The 12,888-nt window shown below is 70.9% G+C and overlaps 3 protein-coding genes across 3 annotated transcripts; 2 read left to right on the top strand and 1 right to left on the bottom strand.

The window, feature by feature from the left end:
• The first annotated feature begins 330 nt into the window (after positions 1 to 330).
• ANKRD34C (ankyrin repeat domain 34C) lies at positions 331 to 1,866 on the top strand. Its single transcript, XM_058811731.1, has one exon. It carries the CDS (start codon positions 331 to 333, stop codon positions 1,864 to 1,866), a length of 1,536 nt encoding a protein of 511 aa, XP_058667714.1.
• A 1,058-nt stretch (positions 1,867 to 2,924) lies between these two features.
• On the top strand, positions 2,925 to 6,336 carry LOC131561733 (transmembrane emp24 domain-containing protein 3-like). The gene is made up of 5 exons (XM_058811105.1): positions 2,925 to 3,124; positions 3,361 to 3,449; positions 3,558 to 3,907; positions 4,506 to 4,754; positions 5,199 to 6,336. The coding sequence occupies exons 1-5, from the start codon at positions 2,925 to 2,927 to the stop codon at positions 5,433 to 5,435; spliced, it is 1,125 nt and encodes a 374-aa protein (XP_058667088.1). The 3' UTR covers positions 5,436 to 6,336.
• Positions 6,337 to 7,247: 911 nt separating this feature from the next.
• Positions 7,248 to 9,347, bottom strand: LOC131562127 (putative gonadotropin-releasing hormone II receptor). Its single transcript, XM_058811698.1, is given in 5 exon segments — positions 7,248 to 7,684; positions 7,786 to 7,990; positions 8,347 to 8,664; positions 8,666 to 8,898; positions 9,305 to 9,347. Coding segments are annotated over 5 exon segments (1,236 nt in total).
• Between the last annotated feature and the right edge of the window lie 3,541 nt (positions 9,348 to 12,888).

Here is a 12,888-nt window from a genome sequence, read left to right on the forward strand (position 1 = left end):
GCAGTGAGGAGGCAGAGATCCCGGCTCCAGCCCAGGAAGCCATCAGGGAAGTTCACGCAGTCTCCAGTGGGCTCCGTGCTGGGGCCCCCCAGACACAGCGGGCCGGTGGAGACCGTCAGAAGCTCCCTGATCTCCTGGGGAACCCAAGCATCCATCCGGGCAGCTGCTGCACGAAGTGGGGGACGCGGCCACAGGGACAGTGGGACGTGGGGCAGTGCCCAGAGCTTGGCACGCCAGGACGGCAGGGACAGAGCAGTGGGGCTCACCTCTTCCCCGTGGTTCCCCCACAGGCAGCACTGCCGTCGCCCAGGGGAAGCAGCAGCAGCTGCCATGGATGAAGGGACGGAGCTGGAGCTGGGGGGCCACTCCCTGCTGAAGGCCGTGTGGCTGGGCCGGCTGCGCCTGACCCGGCTGCTGCTCGAGGGCGGCGCCTACATCAACGAGAGCAACGACAAGGGCGAGACCGCGCTCATGGTGGCCTGCATCACCACGCACGTGGACCAGCAGAGCAGCCACAAGGCCAAGATGGTGAAGTACCTGCTGGACAACAGAGCCGACCCCAACATCCAGGACAAGTCGGGCAAGACGGCGCTGATGCACGCATGCATCCGCGGGGCTGGGGGGGACGTGGTGTCCCTGCTGCTGGACAGCGGGGCAGACCCCAGCCTCGAGGACCACTCGGGAGCCTCGGCGCTGGTCCACGCCATCAACGCCGAGGACAAGGCTGTGCTGCAGCACCTGCTGAATGCCTGCAGAGCCAAGGGGAAGGAGGTGATCATCATCACCATGGACACATCAGCCTCCGGCACCAAGACCGCCAAGCAGTACCTGAACGTTGCGCCAGCGCTGGAGTTCAAGGAGAAGGCTCCCCTCGAGGAGAGCGCAGCCCCCTCCAGTGCCCACCTGAAAAGTCCCGTCTCAGCGCCTTCCCCTGCCGAGAAGGAGAGCAGCGCTCTCACCCCGCACCCTTCTCACCCTGGGGACACCGAGCCCCCCTCCCCGGGCCAGCGAGCCGGCGCTGCCCGCAGAGCCCAGCTGCCCCGGCTGAAGCGGCTGCGCTCGGAGCCCTGGGGTCTGGTGGCACCCTCGGTGCTGGCGGCCTCCAGTCACCGCGACGACACGCGGCCCTGCGCCGACAGCGAGGTCATCACGGGCATCGGCGACCTCTCGCTCTCCAAGAAGCCCTCCCTCGCCCGCAGCAGCAGCAGCAGCAGCAAGGGAAGGGACCCCTCCCTCTTCCCGCCAGTGGATGAGCAGGCACCGGGGCCGCTGGCATGGAAAGCCGCCCACGAGAAGAGCCCGGGCGCCCACCCGTGCCTGTCGCGGAGCGCCACGCTCCCGGAGGAGCCGGAGAGCACCGGCTCGGCCGCCAGCTCCGCCGCGAGGACGGACGCTCCCCTCTGGCGGAGGCCGGGCGCCGAACACAACGGGGAGCCGCCGGTCGGCGAGGCGGGGAAGGCGCCGTCCGAGAGGCGCAGGCTGAGCGGGTCGCAGCTGGCCCTGCCGGACGGCGGCGGTGACTCGCCCTGCGGCAGCACCGGCACATCGCCCAGCGCCGGCCGCCGCCGGCCGCCCGGCCTGCTGGAGCGGCGAGGGTCGGGAACCCTGCTGCTGGACCACATCTCGCACGCCAGGCCAGGATACCTGCCCCCCCTGAACGTGAACCCCAACCCCCCGATCCCTGACATCGGCTCCAGCAAAGCCCCCTCCCCGCTGGCCGCCGCGCTGAAGCCGCTGGTGCCCCTCACACCCGGCTCGCCCAGGCGGGGCGATCTGAGGGCCCACAGGAAGCTCCTCCGCAGGCATTCCATGCAGGCCGAGCAGATGCGGCACCTCTCCGATTTTGAGGAGGTCGTGGCGCAGTAGCCGTGCCCCGTTTGCTCACAGGGAGGTGGCCAGGGCCGCGCTGGCCCCGCAGAGACGGGACGGGTACCACAGAGTGGGCACTGGCTCCGGGGACACTTTGGTGGCCAGGGGGCTCAGCCCTGAGCCCGGGGGCTGAATCGGGCGCGGGCTGATCGGGAGATCGCTCCCGCACCGTCCCAGATCGCCAAGCTCCGTGCCAAGGATCCCACCTGCAGTTCACTTATTCCTCACTAGCTGCAATCTGCTTTTCTTACATTCTGCTCGTTCTCTCACCGAATCCCGGCCCGGAGCCCCCGGCGGTGATCTCTGGGGCCGAGGCGTTCGTGAAGTGCCTTCCAGGAGGGAAAGGGGCTCAGTACGCGGGGACTCGAGGGGCGGAACCCCGGTGCGGCCACGGACCGTGTCGGTGCTCTCCCGGAGCGGGAGAGGGAGACAGTGCTCCACCTCCGGTATTCCCGGAGCTCCGGCGGCTCGGCACACCCGGCACCGCTGCAGCCCCGTGGGTGCGGGCCGGGACGGGCTTGCCTCGTCTCTGAAGCGTCTGAACCTCAGGGGTTCATTCCCCGCCACGCCGAGGAGCTCTGAATCCAGGAAGCGCTGGATATCCCCCCGAGCAGGATGGTGCCAGCCCGGCTGCACGGGAGCCTCTGCCAGCGGCGGGGAGCCGGGATGCCAACCCACCGAGGGTGACACGGGCTGAGCCCGGCGCTTCGTCCCGCCGGGACGGCCGCAGGCACGGCGCCAGAGCCGAGACCCCGCGGGCCCCCCGCCCCACGCCGCTCCCCACGCACGCTGTGCCGGCCGTGAGCCGCGGCTCCCGCAGCCTCCATCGCTCCACGATCGCGGTTATTCACGGGCTGCGTGCGCGCAGGAGGCAGGGCAGGTGTTGGGGTGACGCCGTGGCCCTGCGGACACTCGTGCGCTGGTTTTGCACTGCACGAATAAAGCGCTCAGCTTTGGACCGAGGCTGCTCTCGCGTGGAGCCGGCACCAGCCGCCCGCACGGGGCCCGGGAGTGCCGCGGGGACCGCCGGGGCTCCCGGAGTGCCCGGCCCCGACATGCCGGGGGCGTCCCAGGGCCGGGGGAACGATCCCGGGCTCCCCGCGGGTGCCCGCCCCGGGGCCGGAGGTGCCACCCCGCCCCGCCCCGTTCCGCCCAGCCGCGCCCCGTTCCGCCCCGCCCAGCCCCGTTCCGCCCAGTTCCGCCCAGCCCCGTTCCGCCCAGTTCCGCCGCGCCCCGTTCCGCCCCGCCGCGCCCCGTTCCGCCCCGCCGCGCCCCGTTCCGCCCCGCCGCGCCCCGTTCCGCCCCTCCCAGCCCCGCCCAGCCCCGTTCCGCCCAGCCCCGGTCCGCCCCGTTCCGCCCCGCCCAGCCCCGTTCCGCCCAGTTCCGCCCAGCCCCGTTCCGCCCCGCCCCGCCCCGTTCCGCCCCGCCGCGCCCCGTTCCGCCCCTCCCAGCCCCGTTCCGCCCCTCCCAGCCCCGTTCCGCCCCTCCCAGCCCCGCCCAGCCCCGGTCCGCCCCGTTCCGCCCCGCCCAGCCCCGTTCCGCCCAGTTCCGCCCAGCCCCGTTCCGCCCCGCCGCGCCCCGTTCCGCCCCGCCGCGCCCCGTTCCGCCCCTCCCAGCCCCGCCCAGCCCCGTTCCGCCCAGCCCCGTTCCGCCCAGCCCCGGTCCGCCCCGCCCCGTTCCGCTCGCAGCGGAAGCGCCACGTCAGGGGGGCGGTGCGGGGGCGGTGCCGGGTTGCGGGTGCCGGGTTGCGGGTGCCGGGTTGCCGGTGCCGGGTTGCGGGTGCCGGTGCCGGGCTCGGTGCGGGTGCCGGTGCCGGGTTGCGGGTGGCGGGCTCGGTGCGGGTGCCGGTGCCGGGTTGCGGGTGGCGGGCTCGGTGCGGGTGGCGATGCCGGGCGCGGTGCGGACGCTGTGCCTGGCCGCGCTGCTGGGCGCGCTGCGGGCCGGCGGCACGGAGCTGACGCTGGAGCTGCCCGACAGCGCCCAGCGCTGCTTCCACCAGGAGCTGGAGAGCGGCGTCAAGTTCACCCTCGACTATCAGGTACTACCCTGCCTGTACCTTCCTACAGCCCTGCATGCTCCGTGCCTGCACCCCCTGCCCGGGCCCCCCGCCCCGTTTGTGCCCCATCCCTGTGCCCCTGCCCATGTGCCTGCCCGTGCCCCGGTGCCCCCTTGCCCACAGCCCTGCCGTGTGTGCGCTGTTGTCTCTGCCCGTGCCACCTGCCCGTGCCTCTCCCACACTCCCATCCTGTGCCCTGCAGAGCCCCAGGCAGGGCTGTAGTTCCACCCCAGCTCCCTCCGTGCTGCACTAGGAGTTGTTCCCAGCCCCAGCTCCACGCCCAGCAGTGCCCACCTGAGAGCCAGGCCTGGGATGTGCCCACACCAGCCATGGACCTGACCTCCCTGACCTGGGTCATGAGGGCTGTCCCTGTCTCCAGGACCCCACTTGAGCCATGGGCACCCCAGCTGAGTTGCTGGCACCGTGGTGCGCAACTTCCCCAGGGCTCCCCTGGCTGGGCCCCATCCCATGGGCACGGTGCCCGCTGGGCTCTCACAGAGCTGTGGGGCTGGGCAGGGGCAGGGGGCCCTTGCCACGTCGCTGGGCGTGTGCCACCGTCGGAGATGCGTCTCCTGCACAGGTGATCAGCGGAGGGCACTATGATGTGGACTGCTACGTGGAGGACCCCAACGGCAAGACCATCTACCAGGAGACCAAGAAGCAGTACGACAGCTTCTCGCACCACACCGAGGCCAAGGGTGTCTACACCTTCTGCTTCAGCAACGAGTTCTCCACCTTCTCCCACAAAATCGTCTACTTCGACTTCCAGGTGGGCGACGAGCCGCCCATCCTGCCCGACATGAACAACCGCGTCACTGCCCTGACACAGGTGGGTCTCGGGAGGGAGGCAGGAAGGGAGGCAGGGTCCTGCTGCAGCCCCAAGCAGCCTTGTGGGATGGCAGTTGGGGACGTGTTCCCTTCCTCCCGCACCGGATGCAGAAGTGCCAACCGCCGGCCAACAGCCCCACCACACACCACATCCTCTGCCCTGCCTTGCTCAGGGGGCTGTGCGGGCTCTGGGCTCCCCTCTCTGCAGCAGCCGTGTCCATCCCACGTGAGGGAATTGCATCAGCCATTCCATCCCTGGGTGTGTGCTCTGAGCTGGGCATCCGGGTGCCCTCGTGGGTACTCTGTCCCAGCGGGGAACCACCTTGCATGGGCTCCGGCAGGAACCTACTACACAAACACTGCTCTTGAGCGTCCTGGCACGGCCCTGGGCCCCCTCAGCTGAGCCGTGTCAGGAGTGACAGGGCGCTCCCGTCCTTGTCCCCAGCTGGAGTCTGCCTGTGTCACCATCCACGAGATGCTGAAGGCGGTGATCGACTCCCAGACCCACTACCGGCTGCGGGAGGCGCAGGACAGGAGCCGAGCCGAGGAGCTCAATGGCCGCGTCTCGTACTGGTCAGTGGGGGAAACCCTCATCCTCTTCGTGGTCAGCATCGGGCAGGTGGTGCTGCTCAAGAGCTTCTTCACCGAGAAGAGACCCAGCAGCGGCGGAGCTGGCACCTAGAGCTGCTGGCTGTGCCCGAGTGCAGCGGGCAGCGGGACAGACACTGCGCCTCTGATCTGTGCCGGGACAGGCGGGGGTGGGACAGGGGGTGACACTGCTGAGCTGGTGACACAGCCACCCAAGGACAGGCGTCCCCAGCATCACCTCCCATTTGCCATCATCTGGCCTACCCTGTCCCCTCGCCTGGCCAGCCTGTCCCCGTTCTCTGGCTGCACTGGGGAGCAGGGGGGACCAGCACAGCACAGCACCGGGGCACCCTCAGGACTGGGACGGGACTGGGACGGACTGGGATGTGATTGGGACGGGACTGGGATGTAACTGGGACTGACTGGGACGTGACTGGGACAGGACCACGTGCTGCCCCTGAGCCCTGTGCAGCCACCAAGGGCAGGGGCAGCCCTGGCCCCCCTGGCATCCCCCAGTGCCCCCAGCCCCAGCAGAGCTGCCCGCGGGCTGGGGGAGTCTCTGTCTGCACCCCAGGTGCCCTGTGGCGGGCAGGGTGCTCCCAGCGGCGGGACACAGCACCACCAGCATCCAAGAAGGGAAGGCTGTTTGCTGGGTGGCTCTGGCTCTGCCAGCTCCTCCCCTCGCAGCAGTTCTCAGGCTGGCAGCAGGTGGTGTGTCTGTACCAGGTGATATTTTCATACACCAGTCCGTGCCTGAGACTCAGCCCCCTCACACATTCCCCGCACACGTGCCAGGGAAGCCCATCCCTGCCCCAGAAGCACGGGGGACCCACACACGCCTGGGACTGCAGCCCCTCATTCCCTGGAGCCCCACAAGACCCCTGGAGTGACTGGTGTGCTGGCCCTCCAGCCCTCAAGCAGGTGTGAGATCATTTTTCAGAGCTGAAGCAACTCCACTAGACTTTGCCACTTTCAAATAAATCCCTGCAAGCATGGCTGGCACTGCCGTTCTTGGGCACAGCTCTGCCTGCCCGCCTGCCTTGCCCCCTGCCCACACAGCTGAGCTTGCTCCTGGCACAGGACACGAGGAGGAGGACCCTGCTGGCCCCCAGCAGGAGCAGGAGCAGGAGCAGGAGCAGCAGCCCTGTGTGTGCCCTGTGTGAGGCCGCAGTGTCAGTGGGCTGGGATGGGGTTCCCACTGCGCAGCAGGGACTGAGGAGCCAGGGGAGCACGGGGGGCCCCGGGCAGAGCCCAGCTCGGGGGTCCCTTCCCTGGGGCTGGGGGATGCCAGGGCAGTTCTGGTGATGCTCAGGGGACAGTGAGGGGCCCGGGCAGCCTCAGCCCTGGCCCAGCTCCCCGGGCCCAGCGGCCCCCCCGTGCTGGCTGTGCCGGCAGCGTGGCCTTGGGCAGTGCTGCGGGCGGGAGAGCTGCCCCCGGTGCCTCCCAACAGCCTTGGGCAGCAGCCAGCAGCTCCTGTTTGGAGCACAGCCCGCAGCAGCAGCACCCCGGCACTGCCTCCAGCCCTGGCAGGACCAGCCCTGCGCCCTCTGTGGGGATGCACAGGGAGGGAAGCGCCCAGCCCCGGCCAGGCTGGCATGGCCCGGAATCTGCCCCGGCCTGGGGACTCCTGAGCCACCCACGGTGGGGACAGGGCAGCTGTGACCCCCGTGGGTCAGGGTGCTGGCTCTGGGGACACCGGCGCAGCTCCCAGCGGGGGACACGGGAGGGACAAGAGGTGGCCATGGGACACTTTATTGCCGTTCAGGGCACAGAGAAGGGAGAGGGGACGGGGGCACCCCACCAGCCCCAAACCCCCAGAGGCACTTTGGGTGCAGGGAGAGATCAGCAGTGCCTCCGTCCCCATGGAGCTGTGCCGACCCCCCTGCCCCGCGGCCCCCAGCTGGTGTCACAGGGAGCTGCTGTGGCGCGAGGAGTCCCCGGCAGCCCCTCGGGGCCTGCCCAGCCCCCGGGCTGCCCGCTGGGGCGGCAGGGAGGAGGCTGAGCAGCGGAAGGAGCCCGTGGGTGGGGAGGGGGGCTGGGCCGGGGGGCCGTGCCTGCACGGGCACCCCCAGCCCCCCCGGAGCGGGATGGTGAAGAGCCCGTAGGTGATGGGGTCCAGGCACGCGTTGAAGAGGCCAAAGATGAAGAGGACGTGGGTGAGGGCCGGCGAGATCCTCTTCTCCACGGCGCGGGGGCAGAACCAGTGCCAGAGCCCCAGCAGGTAGTAGGGGGTCCAGCAGAGGATGAAGGAGGAGACGATGACCAGGCTCATCCGCAGCATGCGCAGCCGCGCCCGCGGGATGTTGTCCCTGGAGCACCGCAGCGACGCGTCCCGCGAGGAGACTGGGGGGGAAACGGGGCTGGGACAGGGCCCCTGCGCCGGGGGAGAGCTGGGGGTCCCTGCAGAGCTGGGACGGGGCGGCACGGGGGTGCCTGGCACTCACAGAGGCCCGAGCCCATGCGGCGGGAGATCTCCAGCAGGATGCGGGCGTAGCAGCAGACCATGATGAGCAGGGGCAGCAGGAAGAGGCAGGCGAAGCCCACCATGTTGTAGAGGGTCTCGTGCCAGGCCCGGGGGAAGCTGCCGCGCGTGGTGCACTGCGTGAAGTTGTGCGGGGGCTGCAGGGTGATGGTGTGGAACAGGAACAGCTGCAGACGAGAGAGGTGGGGTGGGGGTGATGGGGGTTTGTGCCTCCCGAGCCAGGGAGGGCACTGGAGGTTGAAACAGGGACCCCCCGACCCACAGGGACAGACCCAGCCTCGGGGGGAATGACCGGTTACCCCCCTTGCATTGAGAGGGGCCTGGGGACCCCCAGAGTGGGCAGAGCCGGGCAAGGGGGGCGCTGCCACAGCCACTCCATTGCCAGCTCCGCGCGCCCATCCCACAGGGCTGTCCATCCCCTCCCTCTGGGTCACACGGCGGCACCGGCCCTGGCAGCGAGCCCGGACGGTGCCACCACACACGGGGCCGGGCGGGGTGTGTTACCAGAGAGCCCGGTGGGTACCTGTGGCACGGCCAGCCCCGCGCTGAGCAGCCAGGCCGCCTGCAGCATGGCGCGGTTGCGGGCGCGGGCGCGGGCGATGGCCAGCGGGCGCAGGATGGCCGCCTGCCGGTCCAGGCTGATGACCACGGTGACGAAGGCCGAGGCGTACATGGCCAGCAGGCGCAGGTACATGAGCAGGCGGCAGGCCAGGTCGCCCGCCCGCCACTGCAGCGTGATGTTCCAGACGGCGTCGAGCGGCATGACCAGCACGGTGAGCAGCAGGTCGGCGGCGGCCAGGTGCCGCAGCAGCAGGCGGATGTGCGGGCGCCGGCCGCCACCCCCGGCCGCCCACCGCCCGCAGCACCGCCAGGTTGCAGCCGGCCGAGAGCGCGAAGAGGCCGAAGGTGACGGCCACGCGCGCCTGGGCGGCCGCAGAGAAGGTGGGCAGCCGCGGGGGCTCCTCGCCCCTCTGCTCGGGGGGGCTCCAGGCGCAGCCCCACCCGGGGGCCGGCGTGCCGGGGGGCTCCGTGCTGCTGTTCCCCACCGCGGGGCCCGGCTCTGCACGGCCCCTACCTGCCGCAACAGGCAGAGGGGCAGCGGCGGCCCTGAGGGGGCTCTGGGCGGGGCAGGCCGCACTCAGCGCTGTGGTCCTGTCCCCCAGAGCCCCCTGCCCAGGGCCACAGTGCCCACATCGCGTCTCTGAGCTCACTTCCCTGTGTTCCATCCTTGCCTCGCTGCATCCTGCTCTACCTCCCAGCCTGCAGCAGCCCCCAAAGCCCCTCCGTGCCCCCAGAGATAACGGGGTCCCTGGCACCCAGCAGGGCAGAGGAAGACAATGGCAGCTGACCCCAACACGCCCCCACCTCAGGCCATCACTGCTGTGCCCCTCCCTGCCCAGAGTGCCCCTGCCTGGGACGGGGACCCCACCCAGCCCAACAATGAGCCTGCAGGACCAGACGCCCCATTCCCCCTGCCTCACCTGCATCCAGGGAGTCCTGCCTGGCATCCCCCAGCCAGGCCATGGCAGGGCTGGTGCTCACACAGTGCCCAGGCTCTGTGCTGAGGGCTCCTGCATCTGCTGTGGGCACGAGGGGAGCGGGGCAGGTACCAGGGCAGGTACCAGGGCAGGTACTGCAGAGAGGCAGCACCTGCTGCTGCTGCTGCAGCTGCTGAGGCGTGGGCGCCCTTGGCTGCTCGGAATGGTCCTTGACGTAGCCAGCAGCTCGGAACAGCACGGTCCTTCCCCTGCCACCCACAGCACACGGACACACACGTAAGCATGCGTGGTGCTCACATGGGAACGGACAGTGGGATGAGCCCCACATCTGAGGGAGAGAGCCCCCCAGCCCAGGGGGTGCTGCCAGCGCCCCCCAGGTCTGGCACTGCTGCTGCCAGGGCCAGGAATCAGAGCACACAAGGGCTCCTTGCATTGAGGTGCAGCATTTGGGGGGCCCAGAGATGCACAGGTCCCTCCTTCCAGCCCTGTGGCTGCCAGCTGCTCCCCCAGACTGTGCGCATCCCCATGGCAGTGTCCCCATGGCTGGAGCCCAGGTCCCTTCAGCCCTGGCTGGAGAGCAGGGGCTGCAGCCGAGGGGAGGGCAGGCCAGGGGGCTGCTTTACATCTCAAAGGCTTGTCTCCTCCAGTCGCGCCCTTCCTCGGCCCCAGCAGAGGATATTAACCTCGTTAGAGAGTCCTTTCACACTCCATGGGGTTCATTAACCCCCCGCCCTTCACCCCAGACCCCAGAGCGGGGACGATACTCCCCCGACACATTAGCACATGGCTGCCAGGTCCCAACGCCCTCCTGCTAATGGGGACCCCAGACTTCAGGGAGCCACCAAGAGGGTGGGAGCAGAGGGTCCCCCTCACCGGCTCCTGGCCGCGTCTCCAGCCCGTGGGCTCAGGCCCACCCCCACACCGAGCTGATCCCCAAATCTGCCCCTCTCACTCTGCATGGGGGGCCCCCACAGCCCCAGAACTGCCCGGTGGGAAGGCTGGACCTGGAGGGTGCTGGGGATCCTCAGCCCTTCCTGGCCGGGGGTCCGTCCCCAGGACAAGGGGAGCGTTCCTCTTGATACTCCCCCAGGCTGCTCCCCCAGCTGGCTGCCCCTCAGCCCCCAGCCCTGCAGCCCAGCGAGCAGAGCCAGGCACGGCTCTCCTGGGCATGCCAAGCCCCATTCGGTGCCCAGCTCCTGAACAGCCACACGGACACTCAGAGAGGGCACAAGGGTTTATTCACATCCAGCCGCGCCCGGCGCGTCCAGCACGGCTCCAGGCTCCCACGGGCAGCTTGTTCCTGCAGCTGCCCCAAGGGCCGCGTGTCCCCAGGCTGCAGGGCTCCAGACGGGCATCGCGGGTGCTTCAGGCCCGGGGACTCACCCGGGTCAGTGCCGGGGCTGTGCTGGGAGCAGAGCCTCCAGCAGTGAGAGCAGGTCCTCTGCAGAGACATCCTGGGGAGAGACAGGGACAGGGTGAGCACCAGGCAGAGCAGCAGGCAGGGCTGGGGCCGTGGCAGTGACAGCCCAGCCACTGGACAAGGGACTCCATTCTGCCCCCACTAATGGGATCCCCACACACATGAGGGAGGGAAGCACCAGGAAGGATGGGGCAGGCTGGGGGACCCACCTCAGCCCCTGCACAGAGCAGGGCTCCCCTCTCCATTGCCTACCCCAGACAAGGCCGTTGTTACCCCAAAACCAGTTCCCGCACTGCCTCACACCAGGAGCACTCTGAGGCCGCCCCAAGGGTGTTGATCCCTGCCCCTCGCCAGCCCCATGTTGAGCACCCCAGCCCCCAGCAGCACGTACCTGCGTGACTGTCCCTGTGCCCACAAACTCTGGCAGCAGCAGTCCCGCGTCCAGGACATCACCGGGGAGATCTGGGGGGGCCCCGGCCCCTGCGGAGTGGGGAGGGGTCAGCCAGGGTGACGCAGCGGAGGCGACAGCCTTGTTCAGCGCTGAGGAGGTCCCCGCTGCGGGCAGGTAGGGGGGTGGCCCCCACGTCTCCGTCTGGATGTTGGAAACCACAAGAACCTCTGGAGGGGTCCCGGTTGCAGGGGTGTAGGAGGGAGACCCCCAGGTCTCCATGGCGATGTTGGGACCCCCGAGTGCCTCTGGGAGGGTCCCTGCAGCAGGGGTGTAGGGCGGTGACCCCCAGGTCTCTAGGCCCAGCTCCGGAGCCCCAAGCACCTGCGGGGCCGTGCCCGCAGCAGGGCTGCAGAGCGGCGACCCCCAGGGACCCGTCCCCACGCCGGGGGCCCCGTGCAGCTCCGGGGGCATCCCCGCCACGGCAGGAGAGCCCCAGCCCGCGGCGCCGGGCGGCGAAGCACCGCGGGGCTCCGCGTCCCGGCAGCAGCCCAGGCCCCGGGGACACAGGGGACAGTGTCGGGGGGCCGGCGCGCCCCGGCCGAGCCCCAGCAGGGCGGACAGGTGGGCGATGTAGCGCGTGGCGAGGCGCAGGGTCTCGATCTTGGTGAGGGTCTGCCCGGCGGGGGCCAGCGCGGGCGGCAGGTAGTGCCGCAGCCGCAGCAGGGCCTGCGCCAGCCGCCGCATCCGCAGCTTCTCCCGCTCGCTGGCGCTCTGCCGCGGGAGCCCCGCCGCCGCGCCGCCCCGCAGCGCCCGCCTGCCCCGGGGGCGGCTGCCGTGCCCTCGGCGGGGCCCCCGGGCCGCGGCGGGGGACGCGAGCCCGCACGAGTCGGGCGATGCCGCGGGAGAGCTGCTGCTGTAGCCCTGCGGGTCCGCGGCGCCGCGCTCGGCCCAGGCCTGCGGCGGGGCGGCGGGCAGCGTGCCGTGGGCCATGGCAGCGCCGAGGCTGGGCCGGAGTGCCGGCGGCTCCGGGCGCCCGCCTTTATGCCGGCCCGGAGGTGTGAGGAGGCACCTTCGCGGCCGCAGCAGCGGCAGCACTTCAAAGGCCGGGGGGCCGGGGGGGCCCGGCGCGGCTGTGAACGCGGGGTGACGAATTTCACCCCAGAGGTGTGAAGCGGCTCGGTGCTGCCCCTCGGGCCCGCGCGGGGCGGGGGCGGGGGCCGGGGCCGGGACCCACCCGGGAGCTGCAGCGGGGCCTCAATGGCTCTGCCGGGGGAGCCGCAGCGGGGTCTCGGCGGGTGCTGCGGGAGCTGCAGTAGGGCTGCAGTACGGGGGTGCGGGGGGTGCCCTGGGCCGCTGCGGGGCTCTCATGGGGCTTCAGTGCGGTTTGCAGTGGGTCAGCGGTGGCGTGTCCCCGCGTCTCCCTCTGCTGCCCCTGTGGCTCTGTGGGACGCCCCCAGCCGGTTTGGGGGTGCGGGTGTCCCACCGGCCCCTGGCGGACCCTCGGGCCGGTGCCGGCAGTGGCCGGGGAGCCCCTCGGGCGGGTGCGGAGGGCCGGGGCTGGGAGGAGCCCCCCCGGCGCGTTCCCAGGCCCCGCAGGTGTCGGGCCGGCGGGTGTGAAGGTTTCCCGGGAAACGGCCCCGCCGAGGCACGGAAAATCCATCAGGGAGCAAGGGGACACGGGCATGGCACGGCACGGGCCCCAGAGCTGGTCTGGGGGTGCACGTGGGGGCACAGGACCCCCGAACTGGGTGTGCA

The sequence above is a fragment of the Ammospiza caudacuta genome, chromosome 10 (assembly GCF_027887145.1).
Source record: "Ammospiza caudacuta isolate bAmmCau1 chromosome 10, bAmmCau1.pri, whole genome shotgun sequence".
In the NCBI taxonomy this organism is placed as follows: Eukaryota; Metazoa; Chordata; class Aves; order Passeriformes; family Passerellidae; genus Ammospiza; species Ammospiza caudacuta.